At 37.0% G+C, this 22,231-nt stretch overlaps 1 protein-coding gene across 1 annotated transcript; it reads right to left on the reverse strand.

Annotated features, from left to right (window-relative positions):
- Nucleotides 1-13,404: 13,404 nt before the first annotated feature.
- Nucleotides 13,405-17,604, reverse strand: LOC126787956 (DEAD-box ATP-dependent RNA helicase 1). Its single transcript, XM_050513876.1, has 9 exons — nucleotides 17,336-17,604; nucleotides 17,000-17,234; nucleotides 16,601-16,855; nucleotides 16,218-16,372; nucleotides 15,443-15,620; nucleotides 15,099-15,280; nucleotides 14,293-14,497; nucleotides 13,953-14,058; nucleotides 13,405-13,842 (listed from the first exon to the last, which is right to left on the reverse strand). The coding sequence occupies exons 1-9, from the start codon at nucleotides 17,491-17,493 to the stop codon at nucleotides 13,721-13,723; spliced, it is 1,596 nt and encodes a 531-aa protein (XP_050369833.1). The 5' UTR covers nucleotides 17,494-17,604; the 3' UTR covers nucleotides 13,405-13,720.
- Nucleotides 17,605-22,231: the final 4,627 nt, after the last annotated feature.

Here is a 22,231-nt window from a genome sequence, read left to right on the forward strand (position 1 = left end):
ACCGCTGGAGGCGTTATTAATAAATGTTCTTAAGACATCACAATATCAAAAACTAATTGTCTGGTCAATGTTTTGACAGCTGAATCAAGAATCACACAATAAACTCTATATAAGATTAATGGATAGGAAGTTAGGAACTTGTACAACTCTGTTGTGAAAGTAAATGATTGGTTCCCAGCCTAATTGGTTTAAAAAAAAAAAAAACTAGCAATCTGTCATAGGATGTAAGTTACCAAGGGTAGAATCCCATTTCACCACCAAGGTATCTTGATGCATACAGTCTCGGTATCTTTTTTAGGTGAACCCCCAAAACAAAAGGCGAAATAACCAACGACAATTAGAACTTAAAAGGGCAAGAAGAACCTATAGCTAAATTAACATCCATGCAAAATATAGTTTCAAGACATGTTCAAACAACTGCACTATCTATTGGTGTGCATTGCCGACATTTTTCCTCCTTTCCCTATTTTTGGGACCGAACCATTTTTGATCTCCCTATATATTCTATTCACTGTCGCCCATTGCTGTCCATCCCACACCATCCATCCTTGGCTAGTTCCTTCGAAAGTTTATCTTCCTCAAGGAGGGAACTAGCAAGTAATGGTCATACCCAAGCAATTGTATTCTTCTCGGAATAATATGGTGAAGGAGTTCAAAGGCATGCAAAACTGGGGAGAGATTGCACCAAGAGACATGATCATAACTCATAAAAAAGCTTCCAGTTTGCCTACACTAGAAACCATTATTGAAGAAGGGTCGGAAGGCTTTGAAGTTTTGCCAAAGGGGGTCTTGGTTTCAATTCTCCCCTTGCTCCTCTCTGGGGTTATGTACATCATGATATGCAGAGATTTTGTGTGACATGTATCATGTATGTATGGTGCATCAGTAGAATCGCACTACATTAAAAGAGCTTGAAGATTGGACGTCCTGGTGACTTCAGGAGCTCAAGGTAATATAATGTGTATAGGTTTTTAGCTTTATGAAAACCATAGCAATGTGAGGTGACAGGAGTGGAGTGGTAGATTTTCTCTATTATATCCTTTTTGGAGGAAGTTAAAGGATTATTAGCCTTCCCTGAATTGGTATAATCCCAAATATATCCCCATCCTTCTTTGTACATCTATACACACATGAATGCTAAAAAGAAAGTGATTAATTTAGTTTTTACATTCTCCGATCGACTCAAATTCTGGATCTCTAATGCATGTGGAAGAATGAAAATACTGCAAATCTTGATTGTATGATATTTGATGCACGAGTTGGCCGGATGCATGATAAAACATACAATCCACAGATTTATAATACATGAAAACTATCTGCGTTCTTCTCAACAACTACTTTCATTTGCACAGATTTTTTTTCAATTTAATTTAAACAGAAATTTTAGGTGATCTTATTTGGACGTCAAACTGGATGTCGGCGTAGCCTAATAAAATCCTCGCAACTTTTTAACCCGGTCGGCATATGAATTGCCTTCCATTCGTTTCATTTTAGGAGTACGTATTTGATTGCATAGAAGCCTTAGCATGCATGATCAGGATTTCATATGTGGAGATGGGACGAAACCTATACAGAACCACTTACCCACATAATAACTACAATTGATAGATATAAGGATACATGGTTTGCCTAATCAAGTTAATTTGCAACTTTGCTTCATGAGTAACACAAAAAGTTTGGGTGGGGGTGCCAAAAGATTGATTGATATAGTGATTGTGCTTGCTCTCATGCCTATCGACAAAATCCAAACATTAACCAACAACTCTAATTGCAGGTTCAAATTAACTTTTGGTTCCTTAACTTATCCCTTCAATGAATTACTAAGGGAAAGATTATGTACGTAGGTGGATTAGTTCCATTGTCACTGGGAGCTTTCATAGCTAGCATGCTGTAATTCATCAAGGGAGTTGAAACAATTTGGCAGCTACAAACTCTAAAACATTCTATAGCTCGACGATACACACAAAGTTACAAACTAGCTAGCTAGCTGGGCTATTTCATGTACAGTGTTCTCTTATTCATTGATTTCATTCAAACAGAGTTTGTATGCAACAGGAAATAATAAGAAGCAAATGAAACCAAGACTGGAAGGAGAAACAAGGCCCTCGTTGTTGCTGGAATCTGAACGATGATATTTTGAGAAAATGATGATCCTTCTTCGTCGATGGTCTCCAGCGTCGGGCATTTCGAAGTTCTCTGATATTGGGAGATGAACATGGCGGGTGCAATTTCGCCGAAGTCGTGGATAATGTTTCCCATGATATCTATCTATGATGATCAAAACCAAATGAATCTAGTTATATGTAACAAGGCAATATTGAAGAAATTTAAGACGAGCTAGCTAGCTAGCAAGAGATCGAGATATTAACACGGGTATGGGAATAGAATGAGTAAAGGATCCTATATATACTGTCATGACAAGAACAATTTTAGGAGTTGGGAGCTGTCAGATGACCATTATGATGACGATTATAGTTTGAACAAGTCTTGGAGATGGTTCTAAAATCGGAAATTTCTCTCTGTACGTACATAAATTTGACAAAACCACATGTTGAAAACCGCTCATCTATAATGTCGAGGAAATGCCAACCTCTTCGATCTAGAAGCACCTGAAATGTTGCAACTTAGAACACCATGATAGGATCGAGCTCGAAGAAGGACTACGATTAATTGGACGTGCACGTAATCTTCAACACTTAACCTAGTCGAAAGCTTAAATACGAAGCTTGAAGTCCAAATATAAATTTAATTGTTCCAGAACCCTATTGCTATCATCAGCTATGAGAACATTATGTACTTTAGACTTCTGTGACGTTGTTTTTCAACTACCCAATTAAAATAAATAAATGATCACTTATTTTCTATAATTGGGAATTCATATCAAATTAGAGAATAACCTACGTCAAGAATTTCAATTAACTCATGAAGAAGAGGACATGACTGAATAAGTTAATGGTAGCAAAATGGTGGTATCACTAGTACGTACGATCGACATAAGACATAATTAACCGTCATGTTGCAAAGCAATGAAGACATTTGTTGCCATTCTCCACTTATCAATGCCATAATGTTAATGCCACTCAATGTAACTATTATATTACGTACTCTATTACTATCTTCAGCGAGCTTTATTCGTAGTTTGTTGATGTACGTTATACGTATAGTAAAATTAAAGCAGTTCCAACGTACATCATGTTGGGATTAACGTGCTAGCTTGAAGTTGTTATCTCGTATTCATTCTGTTCGTTCTGAATAGAGAGATCGACCATTATGTTATGCATTAGTGAATTAGTTAGATGATGATTCTGATATTTAATAGCTAAATTTCAAGACGCCCGGCTATGTGTTCGCGCATCAGTAGTTCATACTCGTAATTGTTAAATAACCCACAGTCGATCGATCGATAAGCAAGTCCTATCGCTGAAGGTAAAGAAGAAGAAAAATCGGCGGTTATGAAACAATGAGCTAAATTAGGGTTTATGCAAAATGTAACATCACAATGTAGCTCTCAAGTCACAGGTCAATTGATATACATCAATCTGTCCCCTGCCAATCTACTTCAAAATACATTTGTCTCCCTCTTCATCTTGATCTTGATCGTGATCATCTGTCACAAGAAATTTCAGGAACCTAAATATTCCCACGTACGTTCTTGCTCGAGTTTAAGCAATGTGGCTATACAATATGTAGTAAGAAACAAAAGAGAAAAACACCGGAAGAAGAAATACGACTCGCTTGGGCATTATCTGAAAGCTATGATAATCAGAAAATAACCCTTCATCTTCAATGATGGTCTCCATTTTCGAAATGTTATTCGAAGGCTTCTCGTGGGGAATCATAAGTGCTGGTGCAACGTCGTCCAAGTCTTGCATCATCCTCATTTCCTTTCCCATCAGACCCATGATCACTGATATGTTTCCTCTGTACATATATTTTCAAAGAACTATTAAGAAGGTAATTGTTCTCGAAGATATATGAATCAATGATGTATGGGTTTGGAGAGAAGGGGCTGGCATAGCACACCTATATATACATGAAGACAGTGAAGGTTCTATGCAAATTTAGTGGGGTGGTAGGTTGGACTTGCTTAACTAAGCGATGGTGGACATGAGGCTGCGAGCAATTAACGTCATCTTCAGTGATTTTAGGAAAAGATAGATTCTGCAAAACCATGAGGAGCCAGAAATGGCTAATAGAAACCGCGTGTGTTATATTTGTTATGTGACAAATGGGGTAGTTTATACTTTATAGGCGGCAAGAGCATGGTATCGGTAGTTTTGATTCCAGGAATATAGGGGGGATGAGAGCACCATCAGATTGATTTTCCTTCATTAAGCTAAAGCGATTAATAGGATTCTGTTAAGTCGACATGCCTAACTACGTCGTTAATAGTACTATACTGAGAAAGTACGTGAGAGCCGTTTCTATATGCATTTTGAGTAGGAAAATGTTTTAATGTCATAATATAGCGCCAGATTCAACTCCGGAATCACACGTGGCATGTCATGTCATCTTGACATGTCAGCAATTACAATAATCACAAAATGTTATTTTTGAATGAAAAGACAATCATATCTTTATTAATACAATGACTCTAGATTATTATAAATAAAATTATCGTTCTTTTTTATATCATTTATTTTTTAAAATGCTTTCAAAATATAATAAAAAAATACGATATATATAAAATATGTTTAAATAAATATATATATATATATATCCATTTCATAGCCACGTACAACCTACAGTATTATTGATCAATTTGGTAATATAGTCACGGCGCGCTAACAATGCATGTACTATTAGGAGCAATTAAGAGCATATGAGCGCAATATATATATATATATATATATATTTATTTATTTATTTATTTCGATATTCTTAAAATAGCTTTAGATTATAATATGAAGGTACAGAGGACGGTTCCAATAAGACATCGCACAAAAGACTAATAGTTCAAGGATCTCATTGGATGATGCCGAGTTGAGTACGTAAGTAATCTTACTATCCTAATTAAGCACAGAGCTCAGAGTTGCTGTATGGTGTCAAAGGCCACGGTGCTTCCAGGAAACACGTTGATAAGACTACTGATGATGAAGCACCCCGCGAACTGGCTAGCTGCCACTTTTTTTTTTAAGAACAAAAAAATTAATTATCATATTATGAAAACCGATAATTCAAAAATTCTAAGTAATCAGTTTGTAAGAACTTAACGAGCATACTAAGAGACTATCATACTAAGCAAAAGAGTCATTGATGAGGCTTAAATTGGTCATTATGTCAGCTACCGCATTTTCTTTTCTAAATATATGACTGCATCGAAAATACATTTGACGGACTTTAGATAGACAGTTGTGCCAACAGACTCTTAAGTTTCATGGGGAGAGAAAGATTTGGAAGAAAAATATGTCACCACACTTACATAGTCACTTTCCAACCATAAGTAGAACAAACCTCTAGCAATAGCAATTTCAATTGACAAAATCACAGCATAAAAGCTTAGAATAAAATGAAGAATTCCAACCAAGCGATTGACAAAACCCCCAAAAAAAAAACACTTGAAAAACACTCTCACATGTTGCTGGACCTGGGTTACCTTTAGCCAATCCATCAATGTTAACTTAACCCAAGGATAAATTGGTGTATGCCATAAAACATGATGTATTTTTTGAGCCTTACAGCGGTTCGGAACAACACCCAGAGAGGCCAATAAACGGGCATCAAGAACATCTTTAAAGTGACCAGGAGCAAAAAGGCTAATTTGACGAATACAAGCCAAAATTAGGCAACACAACTTAGAGAAAAGAGGGGGATGATTGTTAAACCTTAGCCTATTCTGAACCTTCCATAAAACCATGAATAAAAACATGCATGCCGCTAGGCACATATTATAAAGATGAAAGGAGAAAAGTTTTCGACAATAGCTTACCTAAAAATCTATCAGAGAGGAAGAAGTAGAAAAAGAAGTGTCAAACTGAACTGCTAGCCACCTCCAAACACGTTGATAAAAAAACAATGTAAAAATAAGTGCAAAGAAGTCTCAACAGAGCAATAACAAAGCTAACAGATGGACACCACATGAATTCCACATATTTGTAGCCTATCATCAGTAGGTAGCCAGTCAAATATAATTCTCCAAACCAAAAAAGAGTAGTGAGGAGGAATGTAATACCTCCACATATTAGATGCCCACACTGTCATAGGGAGATGATGCCTCATAAAATCATATCCACTAGAAAAACACAACTCACCAAAGGAAGAGGGTTCCCAAATAAGCATATCAGGCACAACTCACCAAAGGAAGAGGGTTCCCAAATAAGCATATCAGGCACATCAGAGAAAGGAAGGGAAATATTAGAAATCTGCTAGGCAAGAAAATTGTGAGAAAAGAAAGGAGGAAGCTACCATGAATTATTGGAAATAAAATCAGTTACAAGAAGATTATTAAAATGAGACCAATTTGAGATACCCAAAGTCTCTAGAATAGGCACCTCAAGCCATTTATCATTCCAAAAACTAACCGACTTTCCATCTCCAATTAACCAACGACAACTTTGCTAAAAGTGAGAAGCAATTGACCGAAAACCTGGCCAAATTGAAGATTTACGATAACTCAACTTGCAATTAGACATAATAGGATACCTTGCGCGCACATAAGCACCCTATTAAGAATGAGAAGAATAAGAATCTCTTACAAACTTAAGAACAACAGCTGAATTCAGAGATGATAAATTACAGATACCAAGTCCCCTTTCTTGCTGCGAGACACACACCTGAGTCTAAGGAACAGTGATGATCTTCCGGGTCCCAATGTTACCAGACCAAATAAAATTACTAGCCCATAATGCTAATTTCTTAACGAGATATATAGACCGGCCACTGATGCACAGTAAAACTATGAAGCAACATACTTTGAAAAATTGATTGCACCAATTGAGTCCGACCAGCCATAGAGAGAAGATGCCCTTGCCATCCCATAAGTCTCGATTTTGCTTTATCAGCAATAACTTAAAGATGACATCTCTGAGGCTTACCACAAAAGATTGGAACTCTCAAATAAGTAAAAGGTAACCGACATGCAAGAAAACCCAATATACGCTGAACTGACCCTTGCCGATACTGATACTTGGCTTCAAGGTAAAAAGTATTTTTCTTGGCATTTATATATTGACTAGAAACAAAACTGTAATGATCAAAGAAATTTCGCAATTGGGTAAGAGGATGTTTGTCCCCACGACAGAAAACAACAAGATCACATTTGATCTTCAACAAAATCGGCTGCAGAATCGACATCTTCCTCCTCGTAAAATGTTTCCAAATGGGATATTGATGAACTTGCACCCTTGAAACTGAAACTGCTGCAAGAAAGCAAGAGGGGGCCAATGCTGAGAATGGGGCTAATGAGGAAGCTGCTGTTAAAATAGTACTCTTTGAGATTGGGTAGAGAGAAACAGTGGGTTGGAGAAGATCATTGGGAGGGTTACCAAAGATGTTTCGGTATTCGTTGCTGTCATTATGCTCGATCTTGTGTTAATATATGAAGGAGGATCGAATCGAATTTGGATTGAGATGAAGGAGGATTGAATCGACTTTGGATTCAGGATACGTACGTTATGCATATATGTTCAAAGAATATTAAGGTTGAGGAGAGGATAGGGAGGGAGGGCATGGTGATCAATTTAGTGATTTGTGGTTCATTCGTATATACACGAATCAAGTGAAGTAATTTTAGATTATATTATATAATTTATATTACATTATAATAATGTTATTTACTTAACAGTAATGAATCTACCGACTAATTTTGCTAGCTTAATGAGGGTTCATCTGCTGTGCAGCAGTGTATGTTATACATACACTGATGTGTGGTATAGATTGGATGTCATAACATGTACATGAGGTGTGTGTGTGATAATGTGTGGAGAATGAGACTGCTGCATACATGCAGCAGCGTAGGCTAGAATTTTCCGCTTAATAAAAGAGATCGATGGCCACGTGATCCAGTAGCACTATATGATAATATATATGAATCTATGATTAATGGACATCTCGGAGCTACTCCATTTCGTCGCCATATATTCTAATGGATTAATTGGCTGCATATGCATGCGGCTATAGTTTTTGCATTTCACAATCTGCAGTAAGGCACTTTGACTGAACATGGAAATGTTGAGTACGGATATCATATATATCTTTATGCTTTGAATTATATATGGCTCGATCTCAAATAGATTGATTGCAGACCAACGTTACCAGCATCTTGTTCAACTTATTATGGCGACAATGGCGTCTTGCTTTATTGGTTGCCCTAGCCTACTTGACACGGCACTTACGTACACACAGCTGCGTGATGGGAATACACTCGAATGACTCGATCGATCAATACATGCAGTGATGGTCAACAAGCCACATCCGGGTGCTGCGGGTTGTATTCTAAATGGATTAGGCTCGGTCATGACGATGGTATGCATACTTACTAAGTAACTACATACAGACAACAGTAAGGTTCATCAAGTTATATGTTCTTCCAATTTGGGAGTGCTTGCGCTCATATATATGGGATCAAGGCAAAGGCTAGTACGCAGTTCTAGCAAGTCCGCGGGCTCAAATTAGTTACTGCTAGCAAATCATCAGCTACTAGCGGATCATCTAGATATTTTCGCTGTATATATGGAGATGATGAGGATAGCTAGCCATGCTGAACGAAGAAACCCTAAGCTACTACTCATCATGAAACCCTAAGCTAATTACTCTATAAGTCTTAGTTTACTTGGATTCACGCCGGCTTTCTAGGTCAGTATCTCTTTGTTTCATCGCTATATTCTCTTAATTAATTTAGCAAAAAAGAGGTCAGTGGAGATAGCCTAAATAGAGCTTGAATGCTGGTTCAGGCAAACCAGGCAATAATCAAACCGCCAGGAAAGAATTGGACGGTGACCATTCTCTTTCTCGAACTGCGACTGTTCACGCCTCAGATAAGAAGCAAAGCCTGGAGGATGATGTAGATAAAATTGTACGAATTTTGAGTAAGATCGATCCAAAACCTATTTATGGACCAGCTCATGATGAAGACGATATATTTGGGAGCAAATGCTCGAGCAACTAGACATGCAAAGTGAAGTGACGGCATCCATATCCAGACTGAGTTTTCCAACCCATATGCCCAATCGTTCCAGCATGTGAATTGTAGGACCTTGTCCAACGGCATTGATCTGTCTGCTCGATCGTCATCCTTTCTTCTTTTTTTATGTATATGTTAGCATATTGAATGAGAAATTATCATCTTTTGATCTCTAATTAGGTAGCATTAGTTCTCCGGCACGCCACTCAGTTCCATGCTCAAATCATCTGTACGTGCATTTTCTGATCGCATAAACGGTATAATCCACCTTTTAAAAAAATGGTATAATCCAATCAGAAAGGCTCGATCATGCAGTTGCATGCGCACCTAGGCCCTAGCCTTCTTGTTGATGATCTGCTAGCTAGAAAAGAATCTTCCTCAGTTCCCTCCAGCATGATACTGAATAGAAAAATCCTAAAACTACCGTAGCTTTAAACTACATAATTATTTGATATATTAAATAAAAAGAAAATGTTTTAACGTCATAATATGACGCCAGATCTGACGCCGCAATCTTACGTAGCATGTCATGTCACCTTACCATGTCAGCAATTATAATAATCACAAAATGTTATTTTTGATTGAAAATACAATCTTATCCTTGTTAATCCAACAACCTTAAATTATTGTTAAAAAAATTGTAGTTTTTTTATATCATTTATTTTTTTCAAAATGCTTTTAAAATGTAATAAAAAATACAATATCTACAAAATATGCTTGATATATATATATATATATATGTGTGTGTGTGTGTGAGTGCGCGCGCGCGCGTGCGGGTGATATATATATGCGCGTGTGTGTGGGCGTGTGTGTGGAATGTTTATATGATAATTGTATTAATTAATTATAGTCATTAATTAATCATAAATGTAAATTAAATAAGAAATTTATGAATCTTGACATATCTGTCACTAGAAAGGTTACCATAGATATAATTATATTAAATATGGTATTAATTAAGATATGTATACTCTATGAAAAATAACATTTGTTACCTTATATATCCCCTTAAATCGATTATATCATAACAAAAGAATATTCTCTTTCAGAAAAAAAAAACCAAAACAACCTTACCAAAAGTTTCATCTAAATATAAATGTTGTAATTACCTTACATCATCTGAAATTTAAAAATAAATATTATATATATATATATATATATTTCGCGCGTACACACACATATTTCAAGCATATTTTCGTAAATTTTAATTTTTTAAATTGTATTTTAAAAGCATTATTGTGATGAAAAATAAGAAATGATAAAAAAATTATAATAATTTAGAACCGTTGATTAATAAGGATATGATTGTATTTTCATTTAAAATGACATTTTTATATAATTTTAATTGTTGAAGTGGCATGTGATGTGGCATTGCGGTGCCGAATTTGGCGTCATATTATAGCGCCCTAACACTCCTCTAAATAAAACTACAAAACCCCTTCGAAGAACCCAAAAGTTTTCATCATTTTAACCCGCACAAAAGAGGCGGCCATGATGATCATCTCACCATAAGGGACACACGAATTAATCAAAACACAAGGAGAGAAAAAGAATACATGCCACAGCTATCTTTTGTTTTCCTCTCACTTGTTTTTAAAAAAGGAAAATTGTGATATATATAACTTTGTTGTGCGGAAGTGGCCAACAATTCCACACACACGGGTTCAATAATGTCGATACTTCCCCCACTTTAGCCACTCGGTGGAGTTTGGGTATGAGGTTTTTCAAAAAAGACATTGGCATTAGTGTATGTAGTAGCAATTTTTATAACTCAAGAATGACTCTTCACTTTTTCCATTGTGGGATTTCAAATAACTCAAATCCAAGCAAATCAATTTCTAACAATCTCCACATTTGCGTGATTTGAGTCATCATCAATTGTCTCACAATCCGAATAGCTCAACCTCAACCACAAACATCTTGTGACCCCAATCCAAATGGGAGCTCCATCAAATTTGATTTACGAGACACTAAGTCACAAGCGTAACTTGGGCTCTGATACCAATTGTTGTGCAGAAGTGGCCAACAATCTCACACACGGGTCTAGTAATGTCGATATTCTCTCCACTTTAACTACTCGGTGGAGTTTGGGTATGAGGTTTTCTACAAAAGGTCCCGATATTAGTGTGTGTGGTAGCAATTGTTAAACAGCGACAAGCGTGGCCCGTGGACCAACTGTACCGATATTGTCCCAACTTAGCCACCTCACAGGTGTTGGGTTTTAATCACAAAAAGCCTCGGTACAATTGGTTATTATCCACTCACTTATAAGCTTTATTTTCTTTGTCACTTCTTAGATGTGGGATCTCTCCTCTCCAACACGCCCCCTCACGTGCAACCTAATTTTTAGGTCTGCACGTGATAGATTAACATCCCACATACTGGGATGAAAGAAACTAATGTCCAGTAACCAACAACACTTAGTGGTCATCCAATCGGAAATCCTCCGATGGCATGACAAAGTGGCACCCAACTCGGGCCCACGAAAGATTGGAGGCGCGACTGGAGAGGGACCCGCTCTGATACCATGTTAAACAGCGACAAGCGTGGCCCGTGGACCAACTGTACCGATATTGTCCCAACTTAGCCACCTCACAGGTGTTGGGTTTTAATCACAAAAAGCCTCGGTACAATTGGTTATTATCCACTCACTTATAAGCTTTATTTTCTTTGTCACTTCTTAGATGTGGGATCTCTCCTCTCCAACAGCAATCTTTATTAGCAATTTTTCTAATGTGAGATTTTCAAATAGCTCAAATTTAAGCCAATTAATATCCAAGAAACTTAACATTGAAACTGCATACGCTGATTGGTTGATCCTTTGAAATATTTATGTACCTTCTGGGAAACTTACCAAATCAGTGTTACCTCAACAATACGGTACCTCAGCAAACCCAGATTGAGATATTTGCCAAAGTGAATGAACCTGAGCCAACCAAATGGAGGACCAGATTGATAAAGCTTCTCAATCGTCAAAAGAAACTTTTGTCACCATCATTGTGTTCAAATCAAGCATACGAAAACTGAAACGTGGCTCTGCAAATGACTAACATTTTAGCCAAGAAAAGTGCAAACTTAGAACCTTTCGACCCCAACAAAAGTGAAATCTGTAGAGATATCCGAATTTCCACCGGATATTGTTGTTCCCAGAACTAACCTGTCTCGTAGCAAAGGACTTGAAAACTTCAAGCCCTCGCAATTAATATCAAAAGCAATAGGACGGCATGCTAGCTGTTCAAAATTGGACTTGACAGTGATGAATAAGACTATAGCTCTGCAAAAGCCTTAGCATGCATTAATTCCCTTATAAATATCACTCGCAGGATTTCATCATTCTCATCAGCAAGCAAGCCTCTCACTTGTGTTTTCATCTCTTTTCTCTATTCTTCATTTTCGCAGCTCTCTTCTTTTTCTTTTCAATCTTCAAATCCATCTTGCGAGTGAAGAAAATGGCAAATGCACGCCTAGCAAGGTTCATTACAGAAGTTGCGCCACCACCGATTGTTAGTGTCATGAGGCACAGAACTTCAAAGGTGTTGGATACAATCACTGAGGAGGAGAGAGAATATGCTAGCCCTAATGATTCTCTCAATTCCTCACCGAAGGGTTCATCCTCATCGGCCTCCTCCTCATCACCATCATCACCAAGATTTGCTTCTACTGCTGCTCGTAGTGATGTAAAGTACTTTCTGAAGGGAGTCCACAGGTCTTTATCGATGTTCCGTCGTCAGTGAGAGTCATTGAAGGCTGAGAAATTAAGTACTGGAAGCTCGCATAGCTAGAATGCAATATATAAGTTGAGCCGTGTTTTTTAGGCATATTTTTATCCTCCTTTGGTTTTTTGGGTTCAACTACCGCAGTCATGGAGAATTTGAGATATGACTCAGCTGGGTGGAGACTGTAAGGAAAACATTTCTATTAGACAAATGGAGGATTGAATTAATGAGCAATTATATATGTTGTGCAGTGTACTTTCTATCAATCAATAGTTCAGATTGTTGAGCAAGGCTTTGGCAGTGTGCTACGGTATTTTGTTATATTATGTAGATTACAAAATCATTATGCTACAACACAGCCCTGTTCTCCGTATTTCCTACAACACAGCCTTGTTCTTCGTTATGGTAAATTGCCAAGGCAAGAATTAAGACTCAATGTAGAGATCTATGATTTAACAATGAAATCTAATGATCTGAAACCAATACCTGCACTAAGTCACTAACAGTTTAGAAAAGACTCAAAAGAGGGTATTAATTGAACAAGGATACAAGAACAGGTTCTTTTATACGTAATCAATGAACGAACTTGTATTGATGGGACCTAAATTCAGGTGTTTATAATCATAAGCAATCACATCTAGACATCTAGCATACACTCAGGTGCTTGATCAAACATCAGAATGTTTACGATTGGATTTTGAACAATGATACAAATTGATGATACATAAGGCAGGTCTCTGCGTGCATTGTCTTGGTACTATCATCGCCCTGAATATCCAAGTTTGTAAGACACCCCCCGCATTCAACTTGCCCAAATAGGAATGCAACTTGCTTCTCATACACCACAGATTTGAACGCAAATAGAAAGGCCGAAGGACTTACTTCAATGGTCACTTTCCTTCGGAGATTGTGTTTCTTTTCCTTTCGCCACTTGAGAAAACTTAGAACCAACTTTTCTCTTTTTCGAAAGTTCCATTTCAACCGTCTCCTTAAGTTTCTCCTTTGCTGCACATTGAGGAAAGAAATTAACTTAAAGAGTTCGTTAAAGTATCTAAAGGCATCCACAACCATCTATACGGAGGAAAAAATAATCTAAGTATGAGATAAACATTTACCAGATTCGTAGACACCATGGAGCGGTTCAATGAAATTAGAAGGAATTGAGTACTTGGAGCAGAAGTTATTCTCAGCTTTCCGTAACATCTTGTAGAATCGCTGAACCTGGAGCAATAGAATGTAATTACAGTAAGTGAACAGTTGAAGTAGGTATGTAAGGTTAACACTACTCATTAGTGTGACTCATTCAAGTTGCACGCTTGAACAGAATGCAAAATAAAGTAACATCAAATTAAAATAAGGGAGAAGGAAAAATTAATGAGACTATTTAATTATTTATCCCACTGACCCTTGACCTGGAACATGTGTTGGCATAGAGATTAACAAGACTGAGCATACCTCTTTTTCACGCAACAATGAATAGCAACAGCCAGTTTGGCCAGCTCTTGCTGTCCGCCCAGCACGGTGAACATAAGTCTTTATGTAGGCAGGCATATCATAGTTAATTACGTTTGTCACCCCTTCAACATCCATTCCACGAGTCATTGCATCAGTTGAAACCAGTACTTGAATCTTTCCTTTCCGAAATGCCTCCAGTGTCTTGCTGTGATTAAAAAGAAAAACAAAAAACACGACACTTTTACTTTCTTGCTCAAAGGTTATGAATAGCCTAATAATAGCTATAAGAGACAACTCACATCTATTAATTGATCGAAATACTACTGAAGACAAGATATTTTTATTAGACACATAAGAGGTGTTTATAGGAAAAAAAAATAATAATTACTGTCATGCTGCAAGTCATATGCTTATATAATGTTTTTCTTAGGGAGTTTCAATTATCAATGAAACAAAGGAAACCTGATAGAGCCTAAATCTGTTTGCCAAGAAAACCACCATGAAACACAAACATTAGAACAATAAAGCAACCACTCTTTATACCAGCAACCTTCTATTTGGATGTCACTTTTCAAAACCAGTGATTAGTCCCAAGTATTCATATTATAGAAGCTTATACGCCTTCAGGCCCAAAGCCTGCCACAAACCTTATGAGTTGAACTGACCATAACATTTGCTTTTGTAACAATCAAAGGCATTGCGCAGCCACATTCCAGAGTTCAGTTTATCATATTCAAACCAGTTTAATGTTTGCCCCCATATCCCCATTCTGTAATCGTATAACAAGTATTAACCAAAAGATCTACCTTCGATGTCGTTGAACACGTGAATACTCCTTTATCTTGAATGGAAGTTCATCAAAAAAGTTCAGTAAGGTGCATAGACGATGCGTCGACTCCACTGATGATGTAAAAACAATGGACTTCTCATCTCCTAAACTTTGCAGGAGCGCAACCAGATATAATGGTTTGTATTTTGCTTCACAAAACTGTACATTACCCATGAAATGAAAAACAAAACAAAAATTCAGAACAGCATGAACTGTGTGTGTGCTTCTTACAATACTACTACTTTACAATCTACTTAATAAAAGGAGCCTCTCTGAAAAGGATTCAAGTATTTATCACTAAGCTGAGTGATGGTGGCATACCACTGTGTAGGACTTCAATGTTTCTGGAAGCCGATAACGCATTTCTCCAGTTGTCAAGAATAAAGGATGATGCAGATCAAGTTGAGCTAGCTTGCTTGGATCCTGGGTTAAAGTGGCAGAAAGAACCATCTTCACAAGCCTGGGATGAGGTTTACCCCTAAACCCCCTCTCAAGACCACTGTGACAAATTTGAGATAACATTAAAAGGGGCTCAACCACACTAGTATGGTTTCATTTCCTAAAGATCCCTAACAACCAAATTTGTGAGACAGATAATCAAACAGTAGCTTTCTTTCCCTCAGCAGCAACCTTAGAGAAGTTAGAGTCACATTTTCAAGCTTTACTTCTCGCTCCCGTATCAGTTTCAAGCTTTACTTCTGTGCAAGTCCAGATCATAACTCTTAACTGATAAAATACAGAAAGATGCATGAAGATTCCTAGGACCAACATTTTAATATTTGCTAATAGTACATATTTGCCATATCACATTCATAAATTGTGCTACAAATGTACAAAGAACCTCAGGTATAACCATGTTGCTAATGTATAATCATAGATTCGCAGATAATGCTACATATAGATTACTTGCACTTTAGGAAAGGTAGGACTATGTAATCTTTATTCCAAAAACAATGCAAGTTTAATCAAACTAAAAGATTGGCCTTGCTCAATGCAGTGTAGGCACAATGAAAACCTTGAAAAGATACCATGGCACAGAGCTACACTTATGTAGCATAAACACATACAAAGAAAAGTAAATGGACATGGAACTTACGATCTCCTTATGGTTCTGAAGGAACCAAGTGCTGAAGGTAGAAAATTTTGAGCACGAGGAAATAAACCATCATCATCAAAGCGAGTTAACTGAAGCACAGTGGGTAGCCAGTTTTGGTATGCCTCCCTGAGTAATCGATCTGTTTCATCAACCACCTATAAATCATCATATGCTTTTGCGTATAAGAATCATTAAGGGAGTGCTTCAACAGTCTATAAATCATCATATGCTTTGCTGTATTAAAATTATCAAACAGGTGCTTCAACTAGATTCACATCAAGACCATACATATTCAAAAATCAATCAATGTAGTTATATTAATTAATATATGATACACAGCATCTGATGAAAAGTACAGTACCCTAGTATAAACTGCTACTTACAAGATAACAGAGATGCTCAAGTGTGAAACCCTTCGTGTTATTGATATGGTCCATTAGCCTTCCAGGGGTGGCCACCAATATGTCCACTGCACTACGTAATTGAGGCAAACGATGCTCTTGGTCAAAAGAAATGCCAAACTCAAGCTTAGGCGTGTCAATAAGCTCCAAAATCTCATTGGCAATTGAAGTTTGCCCAACTGCAAGACCAACTGACAAGCCCACGGCAGGAGCAATTGCAGAGAACACATCTTTGACCTAAACAGAACAACCAAACACATACATTCAAACATGAAACAGACTTTCAAAAACAAACAGGACACGTCAAAACTCTCACACCATATTGCGAAATCAAACCACAAATTAGCAATAAAAACACTTAAAAAAGAGTATCAAAAAGACCTGCACAGCTAAATCATGAGTTGGCAACACAACCAGAGCACGTAAACATTTGACATTGCGAGTAGACAAAGCTTGCACAATAGGCAGAGCATAAGCCAGAGTTTTCCCACTTCCAGTAGGTGAATTAACACACACGTCACGCTGAAACCCACCAGGCCCAATAGTCTCTTCCCACACAGCAACCTGAACTGGGTAAAGTGACGAGATATTCATCTTCTCCAAAGCCTCCTTCAACCTTGAAAAAAAAAAACAGTAAAAAAAGAATCCAAATTACTGAATGAAATTGAAAGTTTTGATTTTTGGGGTAAATTTGTGGAATGTGATTGAGATGGTTACCTGGGGTCAAGGCGAGGGAGGAGAGAGAGGGATTTCTCGTCCAAGGCGCTGACGTCAATTGGGGTTCGCATCCATGGGAGGACTGGTATGCTCTTTGGCTTATTATCATGGTTTTCTTCTTTGGGTTTTCGAATTCGCTTACTGTCTTCTCTACCCATTTCTTCAGAAACTGAAAATCTCTAAAACCCAGGTAGTTCTGCTTTCTTCGTTTTGTTTTGCCCAGAACTGAAACCCTCTTTCGAGCTGTAGGGTTTTAGCAGTATGTGCGGGACTTTATTCGGATCATATACTTGACCCGGGTAGCCCAATCTAGTCGTTGTTTCATTTGTATTTATAAATGTCATGTTAATTTGTAAATGCCTTTTCTAATAAGGATTTTTATGTTGTTGATGATCTGTTGAGATGAATTTGATTTACTCAATTTTTTATCTTATATTCATATATCGACCGTTCAATTTTTAAATATATATGAGTAGATCATACCATTCATACTTGTAAAATTTCATTAAAATTGATAATCGTTAAGACATTTTTAAATGTGATTTATTCATTATGAACTTAAATGATTCATATTTGATAATTTTTGGTTCGTTCATTCATTTGATCTACTTTGATACCTTAACGATCACTAAATTTGCTGACAATTTGTAAATCTAAACTACATTTATAAACCTACTATCCAAATGCATGTTGAGATGAAAAATATGACTGAAAAAATAAGTCTAATTAATAATTAATTATAAAGTCCTCAACTAGTCATTAAAAAGATGAGCCTCATTGGAATTTCTCCCTGTAATCATCTGTCCTTTCAAAAAAAATTTATAATTATTTGATTAATTGCTACTCCAATTAGTCATGAGGTAGAATGATTTAGTGTTTTTTCTTTTACATATATATTCACGATATCTAATTGTAATTTTTAATCATAAAGACAGAGACTAGATTAGTACACATATAATCTATTGGCCAGTTTTGAATTTTAAATGTGAAATTCACCCTTGTAGCACTGGAGCATTGCATTATATTCAGAAAGTCGTGGTTTCGACCTACTTGAAATGCGACCAATATTTAATATTTAACATTAGATAATTTGATGCTACTTTAATTTTGAAACAAGATTCAACAAACTACGTACAATAGTTTCTTCCAATATCTTGTAATAACCCTAAATTTCAAAATAATATTTGGTTCAATTTAAATTCTTTTAGGTTGTGAAGTTTGATTTAAAAAAACGAATGTGATGGTTGCGATACTTTGAAAAAAAAACCGGAAACGTTTTAAGAACGATTATTCGAAAAACGTTACGTTTCCGAACGATTTTACCGACTTTTATTCCGTCGATCGTTTGTGAAAACTTTCTTCACGAAGTTGTAGAACTCGTCGATACGAGTTCGTGGATATGTGACGCGTACGAATCGAACGTCGAACGTGAAAGTTATTAACGAATGAAGTTGGTTTCCGATTTAAGAAACGGGTATAAATAGAAATTTTTGGAGTTAGGGTTTCCATTTCTGGAAACCCTTACCCCGCGCCTCATTCCCTCTTTCCCTCGTTCTCTCTCTTCTCTCTCGCCTCTCCCCGATTCACTCTCTCCCTCTCGAACCAGCTCCGGCGATCTCCTCCTCCACTTGTCCGTGTCGCACACCGCCAGCCTGGGAAGCTTCGCACGGACGACCGCAGCAACCCTCGAGCTCGCCACACCTCCCCGCGTCGGCGTGAGTCTCTCCGCTCCAACCCGAGGTCTGCAAGTTCCATCGCCGCTGGCATGCATCCCTCCGACGATCTCCGGTGACTCCAAGGCGTGGATTAGGTAAGGATGAGTTGAATTGATTGTTTGTATGGTTGTTTGGTGTGGTTTTGTTGGGATTGGAAGGATTTGTTGCAGATCGGGGGAGGAGGAAGGAAGAGGGGGATACCGCCGCCTTAAGCGGCGCGTGTGAGGGCGTGGATGGTCTAGGGGCGGCGTGAGGCCGTGGCGGAGAAGAGGGGAGAAAAAGGGAGAGAAATGGGGCGGCGGTGGCGTGCTACGCGCCGTCCCTGGGCTCGGCGCGTGTGCCCCACGCGCGGCCTGCCGGCGGGTGGCGCGTGTACCCCACGCGCCGCCACGTGCGGCGGTGTGACAGTGTTTTCCGATAGGGGTATTTTGGTAATTTACTTAAATATAAATGTAAATTTTATTTACTACGGTAAATGTAATTAAATTTTACCTTCGGTAAATGTAAATATAAATTACTTTCAGTAAATGTAAAAAGTAATTTGTAAAAGGTAATTAGTAAATTTTATTTACTGAGATTGTATTTACATTTAAATAGTACGTATACGTACAAAAATACGTATATAATATTTATACGTACAGAAATACGTACATAATATTTTATACGTACAGAAATACGTATTAATATTTATACGTGCAGAAATACGTATATAATATTTATACGTACAGAAATACGTATTAATATTTATACGTACAGAAATACGTATATAATATTTATACGTGCAGAAATACGTATATAATATTTATACGTACAGAAATACGTATTAATCATATATTTGAACAGTAACTTCGAAAAACCGAAAATTGTTGAACAGTAACCAAGTATTACTGTTTCGGCATTTAAAGGTTTACGAAACGATGCTAAATTATTTTCTTATCTTTTCAAGGTGATCGTTAAATCATGGAAATGAATTATCTTCGGAAATTGTGGAATTACGCTCAAGTCATTAAGGTGAGTAAAATCTCACGTATTTACGAATCTACCCTCGCGGTGATTCAATATTTTGCAAGGGTATTTAATAATGAATTACGAACATGTATACAATATAGTGAACTACATATATACTGTATAAATGGTAATAAGTATATATATATATAGTTCATTATGTTATGTACTGTTATTAATTCATTAGAAACGGTCATTTCAATGACGAGAAATTGTGTATTGAGCATGTGTTTGTGAAATATGACATGTATAGGATATAGTAAACTATATATATATTGTATAAATGGTAAATAAGTATGAATATATATAGTTTTCTATATAATATACTGTTATGAGTTTTATTGCGATTATATCGAGCATAATTTTGAAACGTACAATATGATGTGTGATTATTGTACGTGAGTTTAACATTGAGTTTGTTAAAAAGTTAATTTGTCTTTGGACGTGATTTAGTACAATATGATGTGAGATTATTGTACATGTTTGGCAAGTCGGAACTTAGCCTTGGCCGGGCGAAAGTTACGATACAGTTAGAGCTCTAGTCTGTCAGCCATAGTACTTCATGTGAGGTAACGGGTGGTTATCTACTCATGAGTACTCAGATTGTTTTGGATGTTGAGTAGCGGGTGGTTACCCAATATCAGCGTAGTACTGCATGTGAGGTAACGGGTGGTTATCTGCTCATGGGTACTCAGATTGTTTTGGATGTTGGGTAGCGGGTGGCTATCCAATATCTACGGTGTATTACGAGAGGGGTAACAGATGTGTACCAGCGTTCTTGGTACCCGTATTATAAATGCATTTAGGTAACCAGAAGGGTTACTTAATTTCTCATGAGCGTTTTATTTTATATTTCTTTGGGACAACCAGATGGGCCGTCCATTGACTCATGAGGGCATTTATATTGTTGATTGTGATTTTTCGTATATATTGATATGCGAACTGTATTGTCATTTTACTCATACGAGCTATAAGCTTACCGGGTTTGTGTTTACAATCCCGGTGCACCAATTCAATGGTGTAGGGGATAATTCCGCAGGTACTGATTAGCGGAGATTGAGTGACGACTCCGGAGATTCGAAGTCGTTCGTATCCTGTTCGTGGTGAGATTTCTGGCGTGGATTTGTGTGAGAATTTGAGTGAATTTATTTGTGAGCTTTGTGAGAGTTGTGAGGATTATTACATTTTCCATCATATTGTAATGTCGAATTATAAATTTGGTTTGTAATAATCGGTTTGACTGAGTTGTATTTGGAACTCAGAGATGATCCGCTGATACACTTAACGATTTCGATTTATTTGAGATTATTTTGTGTTAACGACTTTAGAATTTTGAGTTTTTAAGCTCGAAATTTTGTGGTCGTTACATATCTGACTGACATTTTAAAGTTTACTATGACGCATATACATCACTTACTTTGAATAGATATACATCAGTTTTTAAGCTTTTGTGTGGAAGAAAAAACCATCAAACTATGTGAATTCCTTAGAAACTAGACACGGCGTTCATATATATAGCGAAATCCAAGAAAATTTTCAATGAAATATACATTGTCATGTAACTTATATGTTACCAAGTTTCTCACAAAAATGGTATCATTATTCGATCATCTCAAGCTTGTTGTCACTAAAATCCATGGTTTTCTCATTGGCTCAAAACCTATAGATTGTATTTAACTAATGGCCGGGTTCAGTTTAACTATTTCGGTTTACTATCATATCATTTATATTTATATGTAGATCAAGTACTATGATCTGCTGCGATCAATGCTCCACATATGTAGCATAAAACTAGCTGCTCGTGGAGGATATCTGCATTGCGACTTGCGAGTGGAAAAGTGCATTCCATATGCTAACTTGGCAACTTGGATACAGTGCAAACCTATACTTCACCACTCGCTATTTATCCATCGCTTCGTTTATAAAGCACATTTTTTTACTTAAAGTGCCTCTCTAGTTCACGTACGTACGTACACTCATCATTTAGGAGAAGCAGTGCATATGTTTTGTCAAATACTGTGAATGAATAACATTGCGTAAGTTTTCTTAAACTGGGAAATATAATTAGAGAGGATATAGATTTTTAGGTATGGGCTGCCCCCTCATGATTCACAGTGTGGTTAATTATATAGCACACTTTAAAAAAAATATATAACACATCGGGTTATTGCCCACT

Source organism: Argentina anserina, chromosome 3, assembly GCF_933775445.1.
Source record: "Argentina anserina chromosome 3, drPotAnse1.1, whole genome shotgun sequence".
Taxonomy (NCBI): Eukaryota; Viridiplantae; Streptophyta; class Magnoliopsida; order Rosales; family Rosaceae; genus Argentina; species Argentina anserina.

Excerpts from the sequence above, each read along its gene's own strand:
- LOC126787956 (XM_050513876.1), bottom strand. The coding sequence starts at position 17,493 with ATGGGTAGAGAAGACAGTAAGCGAATTCGAAAACCCAAAGAAGAAAAC. Across the intron at positions 16,373-16,600 it reads TTGAGCATCTCTGTTATCTT|GTGGTTGATGAAACAGATCG; the intron begins GTAAGTAGCAGT and ends GATGATTTATAG. Across the intron at positions 14,059-14,292 it reads CATTGTTGCGTGAAAAAGAG|GTTCAGCGATTCTACAAGAT; the intron begins GTATGCTCAGTC and ends CTATTGCTCCAG.